The sequence below is a fragment of the Scomber japonicus genome, chromosome 1 (genome assembly GCF_027409825.1).
Source record: "Scomber japonicus isolate fScoJap1 chromosome 1, fScoJap1.pri, whole genome shotgun sequence".
Lineage (NCBI taxonomy): Eukaryota > Metazoa > Chordata > Actinopteri > Scombriformes > Scombridae > Scomber > Scomber japonicus.
The window spans coordinates 24,037,895-24,063,633 of record NC_070578.1 but is presented as its reverse complement, the minus strand read 5'-3'; the positions used below and the strand labels follow the sequence as shown (position 1 = coordinate 24,063,633).

Below are 25,739 nucleotides of genomic sequence, written 5' to 3'. Positions count from 1 at the left end.
CAAGACCAGTAATAAATATATAAAATAAATTGAATATAAATAAACATTTAAACAAAAAACATTTATCTTATACTGGCCCTTTATGCAGCCCCTCAGTCCAGCCTCCATCTGAAACTTAAACCTTGGTTAGCGCCCAGAAGCTGCGTCTCGGCAGACTCATAGTGGTTCAGGAGGCTATGTAAAGGGGCTATGTGATAGTATGATTTTACCTCTTTTTGTGGTTTCTTCCTCAAAATTGAAACATTGAAAATACATCAGTACATGTTTGAGACTGAATCTGATCCAAAATATATATGTGGACAATGTGAATAACCTGTGGAACAACCTTAGCAGCAAACTCTACCAACAGACAGACATTTGTAGACATGCACAATCTTGACATCATCATGAGGAGAAAGTTGAGTTAACTTGTTAACTAGTTCAGAGCAGGTGGAGGCCCTGGTTTATGACTTTCAATGAGCATTTTTACATACCTTAAGCTTAAGTTTTGGCCCTAGACCATGTTTAACATAGACATTCAACATCATATTACTGTAAAATAGGGGTGTCATGATTTTGATTTTAAAAATGGAAATCAGTTGAAATGAGTGTTTGACTTCTACCTCCAAAATTAAAATCAATGTTTCTTTTCACCCCTGCCTGTTTGAGTGCGTCCAGTGCACATCTGAAGCCAAAAAAACAGCCAAAAAAACAACATTTCACAGACAGTCTAGTTTATCGGTAGCCTGCAGCTGCATTACTTTTCAAGACACCATGGCCACTGCCGGAGTCAGAGATGATGCAGAAACAATAGAACTGGAAAATACCCCTGCTTCCCTGAGCTCATACTCAGGCAGGCCAAGTAGGTCGCAAGTTTCCAGTTTCCAGTCTGCATTTTCAGGATTGGAAGAGATGAAGGCAGCGTCTCTATCAGGCAATAGTGCAACAGGGAATTGTACTCACACAGCTACTGCAGTGGAGCCGGCCAGGATGAACAAACAACACAGTCAAGGAGCACTACAGCAAAATGTATGATTGGCTGGACTCAGCCGGTGTGCCACAAGTTCATATTTAACAAAGAGGAGCATAAAAACATATTTATGTAGATTATGTGTGAAAACAAAGGAATGTTACATTCCATTAATTTTGGTTACAAAATAGGCATGAAAATAGATTTACATGGTCTATAAAAAGGTGATAAAAACATAATGTGACAGAAAAATGCAACACTAGGGTTTTAACGTATGCTATTTGTTGATGTCACACTGCATAGAGAATTAATTTTTAGAAATGAAAGGAAATGCATCCAGGATTATTTTCAAGGGATCAGGGTGCATTTTATGACTAACAACTGTGGAGATACTGGTTATTATTCACATCTTCTGAATCAATCTTGTTTACAGTAAATGCAGCTGATTCTAGCTCTACATTTGCATGATATCACAGATTAGAGGATTGGTTATGTAATTTCTTCTTTTTTTTTCTTTTTTCTTTTTTTGCTTTAGGGAAGAACTGTTCATATTCCAGATACTGGCTGTACATGATTTATCAAAAGAAATATTAATTCACCAACATTTATCACATAACATATTGTAATATATACACTGAAGGGAAATGTTGGTTAAATTAAAATGTTTACACATACAAAAACAGAGAGGTTTAAATGTTGTACTCCTAACTTCTTGGATTTACTGTAGGTCCACTATAACACAATTAGAGAGCAAAATTAACTATAGATACACACAGCCATGCATTAAGGGAGTTTAAGGGGTACATTTAAATAAATAATATTGCAGAAATTGCTATAATATAGGATTCTGAATTCAATGTCATGCAATACTGGATGTTAATTATATTATATTATTTGATAAAGGAGTATGACTTGAGGCTGAAACCTCATTCTGATCTTAGTCTCAGTATGAAAACACAATCTCACCATAAGGTCCATTTAGCAGATGATCTGCTTTCAGTTGTATCACATGTTCTGTCTCAGCAGACAAAGTTTTTAGATATGCCAACATTTTTTCTTAGCATTTTAAGGACATCTAATCCATGTTGGTTTAAAAGTTGAGACTGAAAGTTCATTAAAGCTTATTTGCTTCTGGCTCTGTGTTTCAAACAGCAGGCATTTCATTTTGTTCTTCATGCAGTTCTCTACCACTTCATGAGCATTTTTCACCTCTTCATAAGAACCCATCCTTCTCTCCAACTCTTCAGCATCTCTGTGTGAGTCATAATGACTCTTCAGCTGCGTTCATTCACCCATAGCCTGCCTTGTCGCACACACTAAACCTCTAGATCCTCCTCATTATGGACAACAGATCACATCTCTCACAGAAACACACTGTGATGGCTCTGCCTGCAGACTGTTAAGATGTTTTGCCCGGATAAACACACCTGCCAGTCAAGTGTATTAGGTTATGAGTCTGTCATGGGTCTGTGATATTATAGCCCTCTGAGACAAACAGCAGTGTGTTTGCAGTGCCTTCTCATGTGCTGAAACAAAACAAATCAACGTCTGTGTATTGTGACCTTAGCAATCGACAGTAAAACCTATGTTTGCTTTGCCCATGGTCTTACTATTTGCTTGATCCCAGCAGCAGTCATAGATCTCTCCTGATTGACTTGCATGTTTAACTGTTTGACTGGAAAGTCGCCAGTGTTGTTGATGCCCATCCCCTGTGGGGCTTGGCTTGGGTATGAAGCAGGCAACAGAGCAAACGCTTTTGACGTTTCAGTTGAATGATTTGCGGGGTTACAGAGTCACAGTGATGGTTTGGCAGCAAGTGTAATGAAGTCAGATGCATGCGTCAGAGAGTGATGTGAAAAGGGAATGCATGGTTTCCTGAACGTAGAGGGAAAACAAATAGCAGGTGGAATGGAAAATTGGACTTACAGTGAACAGTGTGATTGTCTCATGTCTCATTCACAAACGTTTGTAAAATAGTTCAGTGTTTTTTCAACAGGAAGCAATGTCACACTGCAATAAGATAAATTGTGCTTCCACTATACATTCACAGTAAGATTTTACAACCTGCCTCCAATTTTAACGTCCTGCTTTAACCTAAACAGATGGCAACATTTAAAACACTCACCATGATCAGCTTCTAGATCACTAATTAATGCCTTTTAATTTGGGTCCATTTTGTGCTCTTGCTGACTTATTGAGCAATAGGGATAATTATGAACTGTTGACTGAAATGTTTCTCATTGCCTTGATAGTTTTATGATTGTCATCCAACATGGGAAATCTGAATTCTTTGACAACAAGTCATCTTTAAAAATCGTTTTTTATTTAAAATCTCTGGTGTCGCAAAGAGCTCACTAAGAAATTACTGATGATGACCATTATTATACTATATTGGGACTCCAAATGTCATGAATAACGACAAAGAGATAAAGATCAGAAAGAAAAAGCAATATATTGTGGACACGTTGCAGACATTGCAGACATTTCAGTATTTTTTTAATGAGGAACTGTTGAAAATCCCTGCACTCACATTTTGACTTTCATATGTGTTTCCATGGTTACTACGGTTAATTATGTTGAATAAATACAGAGGCTACACTGCTGATACAGATCATTTCCTGACAGTTCACAATCTCCAGATAGATTTAACAGTAGTTTAGTTTTCAAAATGATTCTAAAATCATGTTTCTACTCTCACAAAATGCTGTGGACGGTCAACTTTCTTTCCACACCACAAACTGCACCAGATTTAACAGTAAATGGACCAAAACTCATTATTGATTGTTTTATGCTCACCAGAATTAGAAAGACCACTTTCGCACCAGCCTAAATAAAAACAAACAGACCAGAGTTAACAGCAACAAAACCACAGCTAATTTTAAAAGAAAATTAGTTTCACCTGCATAACCTTGAAGTCCTTGATATTTAGAATTCAGTTTCACACTTTAACTGAAGCACCTGTCCATTTAGCAGATGTCAGCCTCACCATTGTCTGAGCTGCTCAAATAAAATCCATTCAATTTTTTCATCCTATTCTGAGGGAGCATCTCTCTCTCTCTCTCTCTCTCTCTCTCTCTGCAAGATAAACATTATAAACAGAAAAGGAAACAAAACACTTTTTCATTCAGGAGTAAATACGTTTGCAGTGCAGTTCTGGTTCACAAGCCTAAAACATTAAAAAAGGGAAAATAAAAATAGAGCTGCATGTGACCTGGTTTGGCAAAGAAATGCAGGCTTCTTATTGCATGTTGAGGGACCTCCAGCATGTGATAAAGGTCAGCAAGCTGCTGATGTGGTACAGAAACACGGCCAACAATGTGCCTTGACCACAGCTCCTGACCACAGTTGGCCACAGTACAGCAGGTATCATGACTAGCAGCAATCTGCCACCAGTTTGTATTTTCTCTATGAGCTAACCAACATAGCACACAAAGGTGTCAAATCCTATTACATATGTAAATTGTACACTGAAAATGTCCTCGTTCTTCCATAATTAGGTTAGAAAAAAACATTTCCACAAAATCTGCAGAAATGGGTCTCAGATGAGTAGATCATAAAATCATCAGATAATCACTCCTCAATATATAGTGCTGCCAAAATGTTTATTTTGAATATTTACATAGAAGTGGATTTTTTTCTCTATCACCTGTAAAAATGTTGTGCTTCAGGTTGTATTTTGGGGGACAGAAGCAAAAAAACATTTTAGGACAAAGATTTGAAAGGAACAAAAAGTCCAGAGGGAGTTCAGTGATGTTGAAACACAATCTATCAATGCCATCAAGTGGATCTAGTTTGTCAGGAAAGGAGTCAATTTATAACCCGGGTTGCTGTATAGGGCATTGTGAAATGTCATTATACAGTAAAGTTAATTGTAAAAGTAGTTTCTAAGATAACCATGTGCTTAATTAAATTATACAAATACAAACTCACTCGCTAGTCATGCACTTTAATGAAAAGGTGAAACAAAAGTGAACTCAACAGTCATGTGGTTACATGTGAGACAAACACACACTTGCTGGAAATTCAAGATTTATCCTGCAGTCTGCTATTTTTACACATCAGTCATCTTTCTAACAAAAACATGCTTCTCTATAATTGGATGCGTATGTTCCTCCCACTGGTCGCCACTCCTCACCAGAGCGTCTGTTGTTCAAGTTAAGGGTCACCTCCCGTGGTGGTGGCCCTCTCCATGCTGTACAGACCTACGGCAAGAGATGCTCCTCCGGAGGTCTCATGTGACTAATAGTGCTGATTCTGTGTTGAACCAGGCACTAACACCAGGGGCTGAGTGAAAAGAGCACAAACAGATAAGCACAGCAGGTGGAAGAGAGGAGACGCAGAGAGACGAAGGGGCAGATTTGACAGGGAGAGATACTGGTGCCCACAAGAGAGGAGAGCATGGACTGAATTATGAAGGACAGTGTGGGAAGTGTTTATGAGAGAGACAGAGAGAAAATAAGCCTGCCAGAAACTCACCTTAAAGGATAGTTATGGTTTATTACAACTTGCTCTTATTTACATAGTTTCAACCATAACAACATACAAACATAAACTCAACAAGTTAATTGCTGACATGTGGGAATAAGACAATACAAAAACACTTATTAGAAAATGTTATTATTTAACATTTTTGGAAATACAATTTTTTGCTTTCATATTGAGAGAAAGGTGCTCTCACGTCTATAAATGTGGAGCTGATGTCAGGAGTCAATTATCATAGTATGGCATAAAGAATAGAAGCTGGAGGAAACAGCTCATCTTGTTCACACCAAAGTTAAAAAGTAGGCCAGTTTGAGACCAAATGCTCCAGAGCAAAAAGTAAGCAGAGGTAGTGCACAGACATAAGAGCTACTGTACACATAGTCCTATAAAGCAGCTCAGTAGAATGGAATAGACAACACATATTTGCATTCATTTCTAGACTGGTGTCCCCTTTGCTCTCATCAAGTCCTAGTAGCATCAAAGAGTAGAGTAACATAACTTTGGGAATTCAGAGTTGTACAAAATTAATTTTTCCATTTGTTGCCACCACAACTTAATGTCAGACTTGCACTTTTAGAGTAAAAGGTCTCTGCTGGTTGCCTGGCAACCGTACAGTGAATAAAAGCACTTAAGAAGTGTTGTTGTTACTTCAACTAAAATGCTGTATGATATAAACACTTTTTGTTTCCATGTTTATAATCATGTTAAATAATGTGAGTTTTAGAGGTGTTAGTGGGTGTATGTTCTGAATTTTGGGCAGAGGCAGGCTCGTTGTAGCACTGACACTAATAAAAAGAGATTATTCATTCATAAAAGTCCAAAAGTCTTATAGCTGTGAGACGATATTTTTTCAGAAAATACATAACATGATCAAAATGACATCTGCTTCCAGGTTTATCTGCAGACTCGCAGTGTCAATCAATCAAAACTTTATTTATATAGCACTTTTCACACAGGTTAATGCAGTTCAAAGTGTCGACCAAGGATAACATAAAGAGGAGGAACAAAAACAATGAAGGCACAAAGAACAATTTAATTTAATTCTTTAAAAAACATCTCATGTAGACTACAGACAGACCCTTCTCTCGACTTCAGACACAGCTGTGCACTTATGAAGCTAATGTTAGCAAACAGTACCATACATCCAGCAGCTGATGAAGTCCTATAAAAAATGATCCCCACACTTGTAGTTTAGTGTCTTCTAAATCCTGAAAGAAATTGCTTGCTTGCTGTTTCAGTTACTTCACCAACTAGTTTAGCTTTTCTAACTGGTTTGTTTGGTGCTTGACAGTTAGGTACTGTAGAGTTAGTTTATTTGATTTATTCAGTTTTTGATATAAATAGCTGTCTGCTGCTGGAAAGTGTTGGATACCAGTTATCTCCTTCCATCCCTATGTGCAGCTGCTTTTACATTATAGTCATTTCATTTAATTTTCATAGTGCTGTTGGAGCCATTTCTTTTTTTTTTTAAAAGAATGTAGCAATACAGATGTCAGTAATTATTTCAGGTGGAGGACATACAGTGATAGTTTTCAACTGTGAATAAACATAGAAATAATTGATGTACTTTGGAAATACTTTTAGTATGTTGCATTTTAGTTGTTCTTTTGAGTTCAACTTTGTATTAGTTTTGTACATGTACACAACAGTGAGTAACAAACATGCTGAAAATGTTTAGCTTCTACATTTTCGAAAGTGGCACAAGCAGTCACAGGTGCTTTAATGAAGGGTAACACAGGAAATTCAAAGGTTCATATACATTATAGGCATTGCTGTCAGTAAGCAAACAAACTGACTTATTAAAAGCAGAGGATATTTCGCAGAGGATTTTGGCTTGTTTCAGGCCCCCGCAGAGTTAAAAGGAAAATTCTTATAATATCATCAAACTGGAGTGGAGTAAACTATTAATGTCAAAACATAAATGTTTTCACTGCCATTGGCATTTCTTGCAAAGACAGGGAACAATCTATTTTTGCTGGTACTCAGAAGCCCATACTGCTCTGAAGGGAAAAATCCAGTGCCTGTCTCAGTTTTATCATTTGCTCTCCATTCCTGTCACGCTACACTCTCAATGATGCTTGAGTGTTATCAATCACGTGATGTGAATTTCTGCAAAAATTTGAACAATGGGCGTGACACTGGAGGTGAGAGAAGAGGCTGCATGTGGAGAGCGAGACAAAGGCAGTTTTTGTGAAGAATATTTTTCAGATGAGCAGTTCATTTTTGTCATAAATCATATAATTACCACATGAGTGAAAATAATGGCGTGTTGACAGAGAGACTGCAACTAGGAAGATGGGAGACCAGAATAACAATTAATTAGAGAAAATGGAGAATGTTAAGAGAGTCTACTATACCATTGCATATAATTACATATCAAACAATCTCTGCATTACATTTAGTGGCTATTAACTATATGATCTCAGGCTATGTATCTATTGTAGCAACTCCAAAATACATAACATGAGTGTGCGAAGGAGAGTTTGAGTGAAAGCATTGTTACTGCAAGAGTCACATGTTTACACTTGGAGCCATGGGAGGTACCCAGTATGACACCAAACACAGCACAGTAGGCACTTTATTTGGAGGTAATCCACATTTATTGAACCATCCATGACCTGACATTGCATCAGCATAATGAATGTACATGTATAGGGTTTAAAGATTAGCTTGGTTGAAAACAAGACAAATTGCACCTTTGCGCTGAGTTATTATGTTACCTTATGTTACCGGGTGCGCAGCTCCGAGGCATCACTTAATCTTCTCCATACTTATTATTCTTCGGACAAATTTCGGCGCGTAACTCCTCCCGCAGCTTTGAGAAAACCCTGACAATATATACATCAAAACGTGTTATTATGTGGCTCGATAGGGAAAGAGGTGCTATGACTTTTGGTATTGAAATTCCAATTTTCCCAGTTATTCCCAAAAAACTGGGGCTAGGGCTTCACGTAGCTACGCCGTCGACGTGGCGCAGAAGTATAAATCAAGCTTAAGCCAGCACACACACAAGACTTCCTACAAGTCCTGACGGTGAAATCATAACAGCCACTGACTTATACGTTTGAAAGATTGCTGATCAAAAGCTAGTAAGTGGACCTTGTGTTGGAAGTGTTGCTAACTAGCACTCAGATTGGGAGATATCCATGACCTGTGCTCTGACCGGCAGTGTCCATCAAGTCACTTGTGGCCACTACATCCTTTCCCAGGTGGCTGAACCACCTCAGCTGTCTGCTCTCAAAGTGGAGGAGCTGTTGCTCAACACAGAGGTCCTCTTGGTTCACTGAACTCTTCACCCTGTCATGAATTGTTTGCACTGAAAAATGTTTGTCCATGTGCTGTATCCTTTGATGTGGGCCTTTACTATCAGTCCCTTATTTTAAAGAATATTTTATAATGGCAAATTAGCTGGTATGGACTGCTGATTTAAGATGGGTTTCTAACCAGTAAGTAAGAAAAATCTAATAATATTGTTGTGCAACATGCATTGAAAACCTAACAATAGTAGTTTTACTTTAAAATCAGTCTGTAAAACAAAATGTATTTTAAAACCAGCAGGTCATTTATTATTATTGAATTTTCTTCTGTTTTTTTTCCACACAGGGTTTGTCTTTGAGTCAATTTTTCCAATGATTACACCTCAGTGTCAAAGCTGTTTTGAGGAACTGATACAATGTAATGAGTCATTCTATTATTAACATACTGTAGCAACCATAGCTGCACAAAATAACTATAGGTCAGAAATGTACCTTATTACCACTGATCCTTTTTTCCCAGTATGTTACTTCTCAGAGATGATTAGTACATATTAATGAGACCAGTTTCTGCAAAAGATGCTCAGTAGATCATTTTTGCAGAATAGTTTGTTAGCAGGTAGTGAATTGTGGAGAATCTGAGCTCATCCCCTTGGCAAAGACCTTGTTCTCAAATTTCACAGATTGTGCAGCAGCTGGGGCAATGTGGGTTTTGTATCCAAACATCATGGTAAAGAGAGAGCAGAATAACAAAAAAAAAAAAAAAAAAAGGATTTCAGTATAGCAAATTATGGATATTATAAGATATAAAAGAAATTATTAAAAAGCTCTCATAATCAGGGGCACCACTGGAAACTTTCCAGAAATATTTAATTGGTTGTTTGATTAACCAATAAATCATAATATTTAATAAATCAATACATTTCTGAATCAGTTCATGGCTCTATGGTTCAATAGATCCCCTGTATCACTTCAAAGAATGGACATACACCCTTGATTGAGTTATATGGATTTTATTAACTACACACTAATAAATTATGTATAAATAAATGTAATGATACAATGCAATATGAATTCAACAGATTGTTACTCGATATAGCGACATGAATGAAAGATGATGGTGAATGATGAATTTAAATGAAGGATATGTAATTATGTGGAAACTAAGAAAACTTGTAAGTTTTACAGAGTTTTACTTTTAAAGAAAATTTGAATTACTTGATCTGACATCATCCCTTGATTAAAGCAGTATTTGGATCCTACTTTCATCCATGGAGGGCCTCTGTCCATCCTTCAGAACCACGCGTACGCACACCAAGTGGAAGATCTCAGAGAGCGTTGCAGGTCCGGGCGGAGTGCTGTGAGGATGATCCGGGTCGGCTGGCCTTCTGTCAGACTGCCTGGCTCCGGTGGTTGTCTGAGAGCAGACTTTGTCCCTCTCGATTATGATGAGTCATAGGATTGACAGACGTTTATCTGCCCAAAAGCTCTCGCAGGTTGCTGACAGATGGAGGGAAAAGTCCAATTTATCTAGTTCATTGTTTAATAACTTTATGGAGAGATATCAGCATTGGCCACACGTCAAAATCCTCAAAATGTCAAAAACAGGTTGAATGCAAAACTTAATGATGTGTTTACTGGAGAAAGTTACAAGATTTCAAAAACTAACTAAAGATTAAAAGAATAAGATAAGGTGACTAAGGTAAGAATGTGTGAGGTGAAGAAAAGAAAAGATGGACAAAGCAAAACCTGAAACAACGCAAAGTTGTATTTATTTTTAACTTGAAAAAAATGTGGATTTGAGGATTCTTTCATCTCTTGGATAAAACTCCTCTATTCTCACCCTCTAGCCTCAGAAATTACTAATGGACGGCAATCCGAATATTTCTCCCTTGGCAGAGGCACACGGCAGGGCTGCAATTTATCCCCTTTACTTTTCACTATTGCCATCAAGCCTCTAGCCATCGCTCTCATGCAATCTAATGACTTCCTGGGCATAGAATGAGGGGGCTTTACACACAAATTGTCCCTATATGCTGATGACATTATTTTGTATGTCTCAAACCCATTAAAATCTGTTCCTAACATTCTCAACTGATTCATTTTGGGAAACTTTCAGTATACAAAATCAATTTTGAAAAAAGTTTCCTCTTAACCAGACTAGCCACTCTAATCCCTGCGTCACATTTCCCATTCAGAATTGTCAGAAAAGGCTTTAAATACCTTGGAGTTGAGATCACACCTGCTTTCTTCTCCCTTTTCACTAAGAACTTTGCCATTTTATTTATCAAAATGATTATGCTTACCTTTTTCAAAACATTCCAATTTTGATCAACTTATTGATTTTTTTAACTTATTGCACAGTAGCATATTATCATTTATCTGGAACGATAAACCACATAGAATTAAAAGAAGTGCCCTTCAAAGGCCTAAAAAGCTTGCTGGCCTGGCCCTACCTAATTTTACTTATTACTATTGGGCATGCAATATAAAAACTATGCTACATTGGATGGAAAGAGACCAAGCTGGTAAATGTGAGGCCTGGGTGCAAATGGAAATAGCCTGTAGTCCGCTTAACCTAAGTTCTGTATTATGTGCCGCAATGCCCCCTCCCCAAAACTAATTTTACTCTAACCCTGTGGTCCATCACTCAATCAGGATTTGGACACAATTTAGAAGACATTTAAATTGCAGACAACATCTGTACTCTCTCCCATTAACAATAATTATAACCTTAGGGAGATTTGGACCCCTTTTCTGGAGTATTATAAGAGCTTACAAATACCATTAAATGAGGAATAAGATACCAGTATTAGAGTGATTTTCAATATATGCTGCAAATGAATACATGGAACTAGCAGAAAAATCAATAAAAATTGTTGAAGGAAATTGACGCTGTCCAAGGTGCTTAACTGTAGTCCTATTGAGACGTGATCAGAAAAAGCTGTAACGCTTGGTAATCAGAGCTCATATGCAGAGACACAAAGGAGAACAGAATGTACATCTCTGAAATGTCAGCTACACACAATGATATGTGTGGTTCTGCAATGTAATGCAAAGTGGTTTTATATTAGGTCATAGGTTGGCTGGGATTGCACTGAGGACGAGTAAACAGCCATAACGCAGCTAAAACCACATAAATTGATTAATGGAGACTGATAATGTTTTCTGTTGAAGTTGTTTAACTGGGACTCCATTTCCACCTTTATTAAGATGCAGTCTGTATCTGAAGATAATGACATTAGATCTTTGCACTTAAAAATGCTATTTATAAGTGTTCTTGTTATTTCAAGTCTGTTCAAATAATGATCAGATCTCAATGAAAAATTAGGTAGGCGGAGCTGGCACACATGTCGACAAACACAGTGAGCAATGTTGCAGGATTTTTGTCACAAATACATCTAGATGATATCTTATTACAATGTGAGCCAGACCATTTTCAGTCCGGATGATCCAATCACATTTACACATAAATATTAATAGCAGGTCTAAATGTGTCTAGTTATCCAAAGAAACACTTAAGGCATAAAATTAAGTTCAAACTAAATGTTTCCAAAATCATTTGTCTCGGTTGAACAGTTCCAAAAAAACAAAAAATCAGCCAAATTGGCAAGCACAGTTGGGCAGCTGATTCTCAGTAGATGATTTGGCTACACCTGTGGTTACTGGTGATTTTAATAATCCTGGACCTGCTCCATTTGAAATGACACATGTATTGCCCAATTCAGTTAGAAAATACGGTTTGAGCAGCTACAGAAACTGCCGTATCTCTTTAAAGCACACCCTTAAACTATGTGCTGACAGGACTCATTGTGTCATTTTGGTTTTGTACAGACAACAGAAGACAGTCGACAATGTCATGGTTGTAGAAAAATGAACTTTTCTAGTGGACTAGTGTCTGAAATCATGATGTTCTTCGCTGATAAACCACCAAATGAAAAACTGCCAGAGTTGTATGTCCACACACTGAGGTCTGGCAGTTCAAAAAGACCTGAAAGGACTCATTCTGCTTTCTTAGCTGGTTGTGTTCTCTTCCAGCTGGATAGCATTTCATCTCGTTTTAGCTGTTTCAACTAGCTCTCTGTTTTTCTCCGTATGTGTTGCTCGGAACTGGCAAGGAATCACGGCTATGATTTAAACCACTTATCTGTTAAGCATTGACAATGCGCTGATACTACAACCAAGCCTCTGCTGCCAGACTGAAAGGAAAGGAGGAGGAAAAAGTTCTACGCTGTGATCTTTATTGCCAACATATTCTGCACCGCGGTCCAAAATGAGATTATCAAACTGGCCCATAGACTCTGTGGTTAAACAGAAGCTGACACTAATGATTGGGGGAACTCAAACTGCTAATCGTGAGGATACAATGTAAACTGGATGAGCCTCTGGGCGGACATCAGTTAATGGTGGTGTAATGTGTGAAAGAACCGAAAAGAGCAATGAGAAGTCACTCTCCAGGCTTCTCTCTAATGATATCTTTTGAACGTCCTGTGCCTCAAGCAGTGCATTTCAAACTTTTCTGGAAATAGCCATGTTTTTGGCTGGTATGACTTGTGAAGAGATATGCATGTGTCAGCATTTGCGTTTTGCCTGCCAGATGCCCTGTCAGAAATTAACTTTTTATCCAGTTTTGGCCTACATTTTTGCTATACCATTTTTGGATATTCAACATATTAACTGGATAAAGGATTTTAGTAATGGGATGTAGATTTTAAAATGTTTTCAAGAACTGTACATAGCAGTGACAATGCAGGAGAAATTTACCGCAGAACACCATCTGTCTAAAAGAAACCACATCCCTGTGAGCAGTGTGGGAAGAAACTCAGCTGCATTACACTTTGCCTACTGTTCCGGCTTCTTGCTTTGGCAGGCTCGTTTTTATCCTGATGGCTAAGCTAACCGACTCATCTATGCCAGCTATGTCCCGTGAGGACTATGTACTACTCCATAAAGCAAAGAAAAAGATTGTTGACTTTATGGAGGACATTGACAGCTTTCTGATTAACTGTAGACAAAAGGCTCTCTTTTATCTTTACCAGGTTGCACATTATATCTTCTGCACCCCACACCAGAGGCCTGTACTAGGAAGCTGGATTAACATACCCGGGATATCTCTCCCTTACCTGGGTTGACTTACCCAGACATACGCAATCCTGATAAGCGGTACCACAAAACTGGTTATCAACTCAGTAATTGAACCCAGGGTTTTTCAATCTTGATCACTGCATGCTCACATAAAGGGGTGGTGTTTGCAGTGTCTGACCAATCACAAACATGGAGAGCAGCCTACTTTACCATGGAGGAGCAGACAATTATTCTTCAAAAATATGAAGAATTCAAACACATCATCCAGGTCAAAAGCAACACTGTTGATGCAGCAAAAGCCAGGAAGGAATGCTGGCAGAAAATTGCCGACTCTGTTAATGCGTAAATTCTTGAGATTATACAATATTAATTCATCGGACAATATAAACGGACAGCACTCTGATCACTCTATTTCACTTTATTACGGCACAGACATTTCGGGCAGAGCGCTTCCTCTGTGCCCTTCCTTTCGTAGCGACATTGGTCAATTAAAAATTCTACTTTTCTGCACTTTTGCAGCGATTACTCTCAAGATGTTCTTATTGAGTGGTAAGGTTATTTATTTATTGTAATTGTAAAAAAAAAATTATGAAAAAATATATTTGAAAAATAAGCCTTGAGGCACATGAGGGATATTAGTCTGTATATTATAGTTGGTTAGACATCATTCACTCAAATGGTTGAAGCACATAATAGGTTTATACTTCAAATCGTCAAATGAATGTTGAATATTAAACTAACTCAATGTTGCTTGAAAATCTGTACCTTTGGAATAGGATGTCATCGGGGACATCAAAAGGATTGCATCTATCCCTAAAAAATCTTTCTCTCCTAAGCGCTCCTTTTCACGATACTGCACCGGAGCAGGTTAGCCATTCAGCAGAAGTTTCCATGGTGATTTACCCCGGTAAGAAGTGAACTAGCGTCGTAGGACGGAAAACCCAGGTTTAACCCTGAAGTTACCTCGATAAGAGAAAATCCAGCTTCATAGTACAGGCCTCTGGTCTACACCCTGGGTAGGTCCGTTGGACATGTTTTGGAGTTGTCTCCCTAAAAGTCTGATGTCTGGAATCTTTTAAAGAGCAGTTAAAACTTCCATCTGTTCACACAGGCATTTGGTATTGTTTTATCTTAACTTGTGTTTTATGCCTGTTCTTCCCCCGTGTTTTTATCTATTGTTTTCCTTGATTTATTTATTTATTGGGGTTTTTTTGCGTGTGTGTGTGTGCGCCTGCCTGTCAAGTATTTTGTGACTGGTGTCTGTGAAAAGATGTTATATAAATAAACTTAGTTTTTTTTTTTTTTTTTTGCTCTGTCTCTTTTGTACTTCTTTTGTGTTTTAAGAGTTAACAAAATCAACAGTTAGCACTGATAATTCTGTTTAAAGTATTTTGGGGCCTTTTATGCCTTTATTACAAAGTTGACAGTAGAGTGAGATAATAAGAAAAGTGAGGACAGAAACAGATAGGGCACCCACCATTTTGATGTAACCCAACGCAATAATATCAGATAATAATAGACATAAGAAACCAGCATCTAAAGTGAATAACTGCCACATTTGTGATGTTTTAACAGCTAGGTGAGGATGAGTGGTGTGATTTTTGTTGATTTATATAACTGGACAGTGGCTGGAAAAACAACATTACCAGATAATAACTGTGTATAGAACTTGTTTTAAAAGGTATATGATATGTCTGAAGGAAAGGAAGAAGGGAGATTGAAAAAAATGTGAAGGAAGAGCGTGGATAAGGATGATTAGACTCAGCTAATCCAATTCCTCTATTTATTGGGCTCAACAAATGTATAAATGTTGGAGGCACACAGGCAGGGATGAGAAGAGAAATGGAGGAATGAAGTAGAGATTCAGCACTGTGGCAAATTTTGCAGGTACAGAGGCTCAGAAAAAAAGATCAACTGTACTGCAGAGAAAAAGGGATGTTGCATTTATTAACTTATTGTTTGCTGACATTGTTTCTCCAACGTGCCATGGCATTTTGAATTACTTGGCAGACATGGTGGCAGACAACTGAATGAATGGCATCGTTGAGAGGCAGTAATTGAAAGAAATAGAGAGAAGGCTCTGGAAGAAGTTTTCATCTGTCAAGATGGGGGGGAAAGTTGCTAAAGGATTTACAAGATTGAGGAGAGAAATCAGAAGCTGGTAATTGCATGGTTTCTGGCCCTGTGATATTATCTCCTCCTGACACATGCGCATATTCTTTTGATGCATGCAGGGATCATGAGCACGAAGCCATTTTCCTGCTTACTCCTGTTACATTTCTTCCTGTGTCTTACTGATGACAGATGCCAGATGACAATGGTGAATGTAAAAGGAAGGAAGGAACATCATAGGATGTTGCTCTCCCCTAAAATTTGGAGTTTTCTTTTTACTTCATGTGTTACTCCCAGCATGAATATGAGGGGGTTTCATTGATCAATTTTAAACCTTGGGAACCTCAGCAGGACAAGTGTCTCATTAAATGCACTAATACCCTCCTCTCTGTGTGTCTTTCTGTCTCTTTGTCTTTGTCTCTCTCCTTCAGGCTCAGTGTCTCTCAGTGTATTCCTGGTGTCTGTTGCATTCATAATATGTGCCGTTTGGCTGGTAGCTCTATGTGGCGTCTGCACCTGGTGTCAGCGTAAACTGGTAAGTGACAGTGCTTCTTTATCACATTTCTACAAGCGTATTTCAAAATGGACTTTAAAAAAAAATGTTTCAGAGAAATTTGTCAAAGTGACTGCACTCACTGACCAACAGTGCCACTGAGACAGTTCATCAAGCAACTTTAAACTTTCCACTTAAAAATATGTTTTTCTTGTTCCCACAGTTCAATGTTTGAGCTTCCCTGTGCAGAATGATGTATGTACAGAGTTTGACACTGGGAGGCTGTTTTCTCATTGATCTGCTGAAAGTGAAGGTTTCTTTGTGCTCATTGAAAATCAGATTGTAAAGGGTTGTGTCATCACAACTTACCTTGAGAGACAGCTGGATTTGCAAGTTCACAAGATCATGTGAGAATCCATCTTGTCAGGCTTCAAATTATGCACTTGTGTCTGATTGGTTGGTCCATACCAGTCAGCCTCATGAATCCAGCTGTCTCACAAGGTAAGACAGTGACACAGTGATAGACAGATGGCTCATCCAATCAGGGATGACATATCAGATTTTTTTCTGTGTAAACAAACCATCTGGCACATCAGGTTACATCACAGCTCATTTGGAGGCTAATCCTGACACAAGTGTGATGTGAAAACTTGAAGCCTCCAGTGCACAAACACTGAGAATGGACAGTGAAGTTGGAGACATCTTGTGTCCAGCAGTTAAACTTTTTCATATTCTTAGACTGTCTGACTAATGATGTGGACAGTTTAGATTCCATTTTAAGGATTTTAAAGTAGTAATCATACTATTAATACCATGGAGAAGATTGAAAATGGACTGCAGTTGTGTGGGCAGTCATGTTTTCTTTCAATGATTCTGCATCCTTGAATTGAATGTATAATGACTGCTTGCTTTATGCTGTTGCTGTAGAGCTGGAGACAGGCTGTATGTTTGGCCATGACAGCAAATATGATCAGAAACCTTAGTGCACTCTGTAAACATGGCTTTGTGCACCCTGAGCTTTGTGCATCATGGCTGCTTGCCTCCAGCCTCTAGCGCCATGCTAATGATTCATATGCTAATGAGCATCACTCTGAGCCATTGGCTGCTGCTGGAGTAACTGTAAATCCTCCTATACATTTTTGATCTGCTGGCATTTCCTTCACTCTGCACTGCTTTCCTCCAATCACTGACTAATTTTTGTCCTGTATTCACGTCTTCATCTGTCTCTGTGTTTGAGTGGTCGCTGTAACACACCAGTTGATAAAACATACACCAGCTGAGATTTAACTGGGCCGTCAGCTAAACAAAATGTCATAATCTTCCAGGGTGACAGTTACAGTCTCTTATAAAGATTTATAAAGTATCATAAGTGGTTCTTAAAATTCTAATTAGCATTGCTATCATTGCTGTGGAGTAACAAAACCCACTGAACCTGACGAACGAACCCAGCGCTTATCTTTGTTTCCCCTCATGTTATCTATGTATCCGTCTTTGTTTTTGTGTCACCCTCCTTCTCCTTTTATACTAAAATGGTTCGTCCTTTTGTCACTTTATCTCTACGTCCTTGTCAGAATGTCACTGTTTTCTTTTTCTCAGGATCATGCCTCTCTCCTCTCGTCGTCCTTGCTGCCACCGTAGTTTCTTCTTTATAGTTTTTGTCTCTTTTTTGATCTTACCTTCTTGTTTTGCATTTCACACTTTTAAAGGTTAAACACCTGGGGGTGAAAAATAGATGTTGTTTTCCCCAATGTGAGAATATGAAAAGGTCAGCAACGGAGCTGTAACTACTTATTTTCATAATCAATTAATCTGGGGATTATTTTCTTGATTCATCAGTTAATGGTTTTTGATTATAAAAGGCCAGGAAATTATGAAAAGTTTACATCACAATATCCCATAGCCCAAGGGGACATTAAGGTTCATTTTGAACAACAAACAGCCCATAATACAAAGGTTTACAATAATATAAGACAATGAAAAGCAGCAAATTGCTACATTTGAGATGCTGGAACCAGTAAATGTTTTCGAAAGCACTTTGAAAAGTAAATCAAACAGTTGATCATTAATTAAAGCAGTTGCCAGATTGTTTCATTCCTAGTTAATGAGCGCATTTCCATCCACCTGTTTTTATGCAGAGTGGAAATATAAAAAGTTGAAATATCATTATGACAGTATCACAACATTTTTATGTTTGGCTGAGGTACTGTAGAAAAGTTGATGTATTGATAAAAACAAAATGCAATAGTCCAAAGGAAACAGACATAACAATAAATCATTGCACACATGAAGTGTTAAAGAGCTCTCAGGCTTCTGCTTCAGTGACAAGATGAAAACATCAGATCTGAGCGGAGTGATGGAGAGACTCTAACGTTCCTAAAAACAATAAATGAAGCGAACATCAATGTCTTATTGCAACCATGTTTTCTACATGGATTTCAGTCTTTTCAGGTTCAACAAATTACTGATTTAAATAATTGGTTTCAGTTTTGTTCAGTTCAAAGATTCGTAATCAGTGAAAAATCTTTTTCTTAATCTAAGAAATTGCATCACCATTCAAACGCACTTCAGTTAAGTGGTTTGTTCGATACTCTAGTTCACAAATTATCCTAATGAACAAAAAAATGAAAGAAAATCGTAGAGATTCAGACAGAAGCTTTGCTCCAGGAGAGATGAAGATGTCTGGAACTGGTCTCATGCCATTGGTTGTTTTATGGGAGTGAAGGGGAGGAGCGGAGGAGGAGGAGGAGTGAAGGGAAGAGAAAGTCAGAGGCAGAAACAATCACAGAAGCATATAGACATGCAGTGAGTCATGGAGATGCTGAGCATCCAGGTGTGTGACAAACATGACAACAGTAGGACTTAGGAAGACGTTCCACAGGGAAGTAGGGCCAAACTGCACAGAGTAGGGAATCCCATCTGTCCCTTTCATATCCGCAATTTATCTCATGTGGCATTCTTACCTTCATCTGCTGAAGAAAACAAACAACTATTATTCTGGATTCTGTTTCAATCCTCCTCTATCTTGTCCCATTGTGTTTCTCATCTAGCTCTCTACTCATTGTCGCACTCAGTTGCTCCTGTTTCATCCTGTCCTCTCGATCTTTGCTTCTGTTTCTCACATCCTCCCACACTCTTTCAACATTGTACCTTCTCCACCCTCCTCCAGCCTCCTGAAGATTTCATGATTCTATTTAATGATAGATGAGCTGCACTTGATAGCATATTCTCCACTGCTAGAAATCTATCCTTTCCTGAATCTAATATTATTCTGTCCTGTGTGTATGTGCCTTACAATGTGTTTTCAGTGTAGTGGCAGAATGTATGCGCAGACAGGTCAGACCCCAAGCTTCACTCTCTATTGAAAATATTTGTGTCGAGCTGGACATATGAGATGGGACATGATAAATAATAGAGTATTCTGTGGATGCATCAGAGATAGGTACAGTGAAATACATAAAGAGCCCACCTGTCTGCAGGACACTGAAAACTGTATTCAGATAAACAGCCAGTGCTGTGCTGTCTGAAAGCCTCCAGGCTGCTTGAAATCCACTGAGTGTAAGTACACCATTCATCATCCAGTTCAGAATCAAGCAACAAATCTCTCTACAACAACAACAGCCACAAAAAAATGTAATAAGAAAGCTATAGAAATTAGTAATAGACTTTTTCTCTGATGACACTGTCACTTACAACAGGATGGGCAGTCAGGATCAGGTGAATTGGAAAGTCTAATTTGCCGGTAGCTTTGAACATGAAACAGATATACTGTATCATGGATGATGTGGCTGCACACTAGCTTGTGTAATAAATGCATGAGTTAAATCCCCTAAACTGAAAGAAAAGCATGAGTAGTAACAGGCTGTTTCACACTGTTTTGGGACTCCATTATGGAATTGGAGCCTACTTGTAAACCCCATCAAAAGCTGATAGCAGAACATAAATCACATGTAACCACGTTTTTTATTCTGCTTGTGACATTTAATTTCACATAAACATTTAATGGCAAATTGCATTGTTTAATTTAGCGTCACCACCTTCTACTGTTCTCTTTCCTTAAAGGATGAGTTCACAGTTTTATGAAGTCTGTACTTGACACAACAGGCAGGTACCTGGAAGAAGATTGAAACAGGTTTTTCTCTGTAATCATAATTCCTCCTGTTCATATATTCCTGTTCATTTTGGAAAATTACCTCCAAATTGAAATGTAAGTGATGGGGGGACAAAATCTACAACCCTCGATTTTAGCAAAAATATATTAAAAAGTTTATTTAAATATTATATGAGGCTTCAACCATCTGAGTTAGTGAAATAAAGTCGATATGTACCACAGTTACAGTCTTTTTAGTAGAAAAATTACATTTTGCGTCTCTGGGCAGTGTTTTCCTGTTCAGCTGTGGTGGAAATGTACTGTAGTAACAAAAAGAGGAAATTTGGCACTAAAAAGAAGGTAACTTCGAAAGATATTGAAATGATTTGACTAATTTGGATGACTGAAGCCTTATGTTAGCTTCACTTTACTACTACTACTAATACTGCTACTGCCACTATAGTACTACTACCAGTATTTTTGCACAGAAGGAGGAGTGTAGATTTTGTCCTCCATCACTTACATTTTAAGCACATTTGGAGGGAAGTATATTATGAAGGGATCACTTAATGGCCAGTATAAACAAGAGGAATGAATACAGCAAGAAAACATGTGTTAGTGTTCATTTAAGGACCTGATTATTGTTTTAGTGTTTAAAAATTGTGAACTTGTCCTTTTAAGGTGTTATCAGTGGTTGCAGTGTGCTGCTGAAATCACTACATCACATTTATAATCAGTAGAAGAGAGTTAAGAGTAAAGGCACCAAATCATCACGAACAGTATGGTTTTCTTGTTTGGATAATTATGTATACACATTTCCTCCCAGTGTATTTTTCTCTCAGTAACCAATTGTGCACAACTCTTCTGCGAGAGTTAAGCTGCCAAGATCTAATTTCAGTTTAATTTCATGTGATGATAGAGGAAAAAAACGCTGAACAGAAGAAAAATCTTACCTGCTTACATTTGTTGTTCAAACACAGTGTGTACTGATAAAGCTCCGTGAGTGAGGTATGATGTGATATTTATTATAGATGTCTGAAGTGGAAAGTAATTTGTAATTTTGTTAAAATATAACATACAGTATGTAATTAAAGCTCAGACAAGTTAATGAGGTAGATAATCATGTGCAGCAACAGATGGCTATGTAGCTGCATCTCAATATAGGCTCAAGTCCAACATGTTGTTTTCATGAATATGGATAAAACTCCAATTTTGTTTAACATCGGAGTGAGAAGAGGTTTAGTCTGTTTATTATTTCATGGCACACATGCTTGCCATGTCCTTGTTGTGAGGTTACGATGAAAAAAAAAACATGTAAGAGTAGAGGGTCTGTGTGACTCAGCTGAAAAGAGCAGTGTTATCACCCTCAAGAATTTAATGAATATAGAGTTCAATAAAATGTAGGGGTCAATAACTGTATGTATGGTAGATTGTTCTGCTGAAAACACTATCCATTAAGTGGTAAAATGTGCAGAAAGTATGTAAAGTAAGCCATATAAATTATTACAGTAGAAATGTATCATCATTGGAAATCTTTCTCATAGGGTAGAGCAGGGCAGCCATTATTTGCACGGCTGGGTGTTAGGTTGGTAATTCCTGAGCTCAACATGCTGAAATGGCCGTGAGCAAAACTCTGAGTCTCAAATTGCTCCTAATCTTAGAGAATAGTGAACTCAATTATTTTGCCAAATGAATGTAATATAGTGTTATGACAACAATGTGTCTGAATGTTCTGTTGAATAAATGTTTGTATTGTGTCCATGTGTTAAGTGTTTATTTGATGTTTTCTCTATATTTTTTATTGATGTAAAATTCAGTTTTTTAGTATACTCTATTGCAAGTTTGAATTGATAAAATATAAATAAGTTCTGTGTAGATTTGTATCACTATATCTTAATGTTCCTGATTGACTGTATGTTTGGCGTAGAGGTTACTCAGTGCATTGTGCAGTAAGAATGCACATTTCCTTTGCATGTGAATGCGTGATTTTGCATCTCATTGTAGTTAAGTGGTCCCTCACAACGTTTTGATCCTCAGAAGCAGGTTGTAGTCCTGGCATCAAACCAATTCCCTGCTCTTCCCTCATTTATCATATTTTACAACACATTTGTAACCTTCGAAAGCCCCTATAATGAGCACTTCACTTGCAAAAATGCTTTTGTAAACAGCTATCAAGACATGGCTCTAAGATCTGTCTCCCCATCACTCTCTGTCTCTGTCTTGTCTGTTTGCAGGGGAAGAGGAATAAGCCTGGGGTGGAGGCTGCCAGCTCTCCAGATTCTGTGCGAGGTCGAGGGGAAAATAAAGCCATCAAGTAGGTGTCAGGAAGGGTGTAGACTGAGGCATATGGAAATGATCTATGGAGTGGTGATAGTATCGCATTTTAACAGCCATTTCTGATTTGAAAGCAAATCGTGTAGCTTCCTACATGGTATGAATTGTTCAAACCAGAGATGTTGCCCTCAAGACAAGATGTGCCTATATTTCTCCACGGTTTATGTGAATTTTACAATCTCTCATATAGGAAAGGAAATAGTATTTTCAGTTTGAATAAATCCCCTGGAAAATGATCCTTTATGATTGGTGGAAAGGCTTTACCAGATGAAACCAAATTAAATATTTCTTGTCAAATAAAAGTTGAATCAGTTTGGAATATAAAACTGTAAACTGCAAAATACAAAGAACAACACAGTTACACACTATTAAGACTAAAACACTGAGAGCATTACCACTCTATCTACAATTATGTCAAAACAAGAAATTTTACTTTACTTGGTGGACCTTGTTTAAGTTGTGATTTGCAAGATTATGAACTCTTTAGTTTAAGTTGCTCTATTTATCATTTTAAATGTTATATAAACAGTTAATAAATGACTTATAACACATTATAATGTAGTTGTTAATAGATAAGAAGTGTTGATTAATGTATTGTCCAGTCTTAACCTCTCCTGTGGACACAAAAATAATGAATGGCAACATAGTAACACAGTTTTAATATTATAAAATATGTCTTCATAGGGGACATAAACCATTTATGAAGTGTTTCTATACCACTTACAAATGATATGGGCGACTTAAAGTGTTATACACATTATTAAATGTTGGTACTGAGGGGCAGACATTGACCCACAACAATCTATTATTTCTAATAGTTTCTAATGTTTTTTTATTCCTCATTTGCTACTATTTTACTCCTTGTGTTTCAGGTTGTATTCACTTAGTTGTTGTATAGTGTATTCTTCTTATTTTAACAAACTGTGTTTGTATTATACTGACTTTTCAACTTCCTGTTTTATTTTTTTCTTCATCCCTGACAGAGTGGTTATCCATGCAGGTCAATTCTGGTTCTTTCATTCTTGGTTTTTTATCACACACTAATATATCATGCTATCCGGTTTCTGGACATGCAAATTATAAAAGACTTATCATAAAGAATGTGTTCACCTATGAAATTGTGTGATAAATGTAATGTTACACTCACTTCATTTCTTATGAACGATTGTATTCAGTGCACAGTAGAATAATATAGAATATAACTTATATATAGTCACTGACATTATCACATTTCTCCTATTTATAAATAATCTCATCCTGACCTTTAGATTTATGAGACAGTATTCTAACTTTTCTCTTTTTTATAATGTTTTGACTTGTCCCTGATTCTCAGCACTTCTCTCACCTTTCATGTTGCTCCTTCATAACTGTCTAAAAGTATTGCTGCTGCCACCTGTCTCACCTCTCTCTCTCTCTCCCTCTCTCTCTGGCCACAGTGATCTAGACAGAGACTTTTGGAATAACAATGACAGCAGCAATGTGCAACAGAGGTGGAGCTCCTACCCACCCAAGGAGTTCCTCTTAAACATGTCTCCCTATGCTCCCTACGGAGACCCTCGCCTCACGCCCAAGTGAGTCTCATTCATGGCTGGTAAGGGACCACTCTATTTGGGCAGGGCTGTAATGAATAGGGGCTTGAACACACCTTGGAAAACTTCCTTAAAACTATACGACTGGCTGAAATGAAAAGACAAGATTTTAGTGCTGTATTGGCTCGCAAAACACCGCAAATTGGTGATTTTACCATGTTCAGTAATTGGTTATTGTGCACATGAAGTCTAAATGGGGACAGAGAGCCTGATTTTGTAATGCTGCCTGGTGCACATATCTTTTAACAGAAGTCTCCTCTCATCCCTGGTAATCCTCATGTTTTTGCATTCAGGCATGTCCACAGCGAGGTGGTGTTTAGTATGCACTACTGGCCATGCAGGACCTGATAGAGATGTGCAGCACCATCCCTCAATATTGCTATGATTCCTAGGACTGCCCTAACATTGACAGAAATTACAACCGTTTACAAAATGATCCAGTTCAGATACAAAGACAATGTTTCTGCCTGCCAACAGCCATAATAATTTAATTGAGATATCGAACTGGAAAACAGAAACGGCTCTTAATTATTATAAAAATCCAGAAGGATTCATGAAAGTGTTTAAGACTAAAACATCAAATCTGAAAAACTAAATTTTATTTCGCTCTGGCACAATGCACAAGGTGTACAAGTGAAAGGTTTGATAGCCCTTTCCCTACAGCCCTGCTAGCCTCATCAGACCCTCACCTGCAGCCCATGTAGTGTTACCATGGAGACGGACAACCCTCACAGAGCAGATCTCGCTGTTTCACCTGAACCCTTTCCCCTCCCCGCAACCCAGCTGCTCAACTTCAACCACTCAAATATGCATCTTTTGGCTTCCAGCCTTGACTTTAACATATTCTTATCTAAGCCATTAGTGTTTCCACAGAGGGTTGACTGTTGTTGATTTACATACATTTTAACCTATCAATGCAGGGGTTTAAATGGGGTGGTTTCAGTTTAACCTGTTTCTGTTGTTGTTGTTTTTTTTTTGTCAGTGTTGTGTTTTCACCACTCTCACCTCTTTCTCTTCTCGCTCTGTGTCTCGACTCATTTGTTGTCACAACTCCCACTATCGCTCCCAGTACTGTAAGTGCTTTAAGGCTGCCTGATAGCCCTCCTGAGTCTGCTCCATTGAGCCCTGCTCAAAAATAGTGATACTGCATCCATCCTGTACTCTATAGCAATTAGGCATTTAGGTAGTAAAATGTCTGTTTCATATTCAGTTTCATTTTGTCATTTAGATGCATCTCAAATGCCACTGAGGCATTAAGTGAACCTGTTCATTCTTATCCTCTGTAATTACAACTCACTTGACTCTTTCAGAACCACAGAGTGATCAGTTACTCCTGTATCTGCGCAGTGATGTC

General features: G+C 37.9%; 1 protein-coding gene across 1 annotated transcript in view; it reads left to right on the top strand.

Annotated features, from left to right (window-relative positions):
• The first annotated feature begins 753 nt into the window (after positions 1-753).
• The window catches only part of syt7b (synaptotagmin VIIb), a 68,022-nt gene continuing 43,036 nt past the window's right edge, over positions 754-25,739 (top strand). The window contains exons 1-4 of the mRNA XM_053319638.1: positions 754-841; positions 16,314-16,417; positions 22,697-22,776; positions 24,227-24,367. Of these exons, the coding sequence (XP_053175613.1) occupies positions 754-841; positions 16,314-16,417; positions 22,697-22,776; positions 24,227-24,367 (413 nt within the window). The remainder of the gene's footprint in view (positions 842-16,313; positions 16,418-22,696; positions 22,777-24,226; positions 24,368-25,739) is intronic.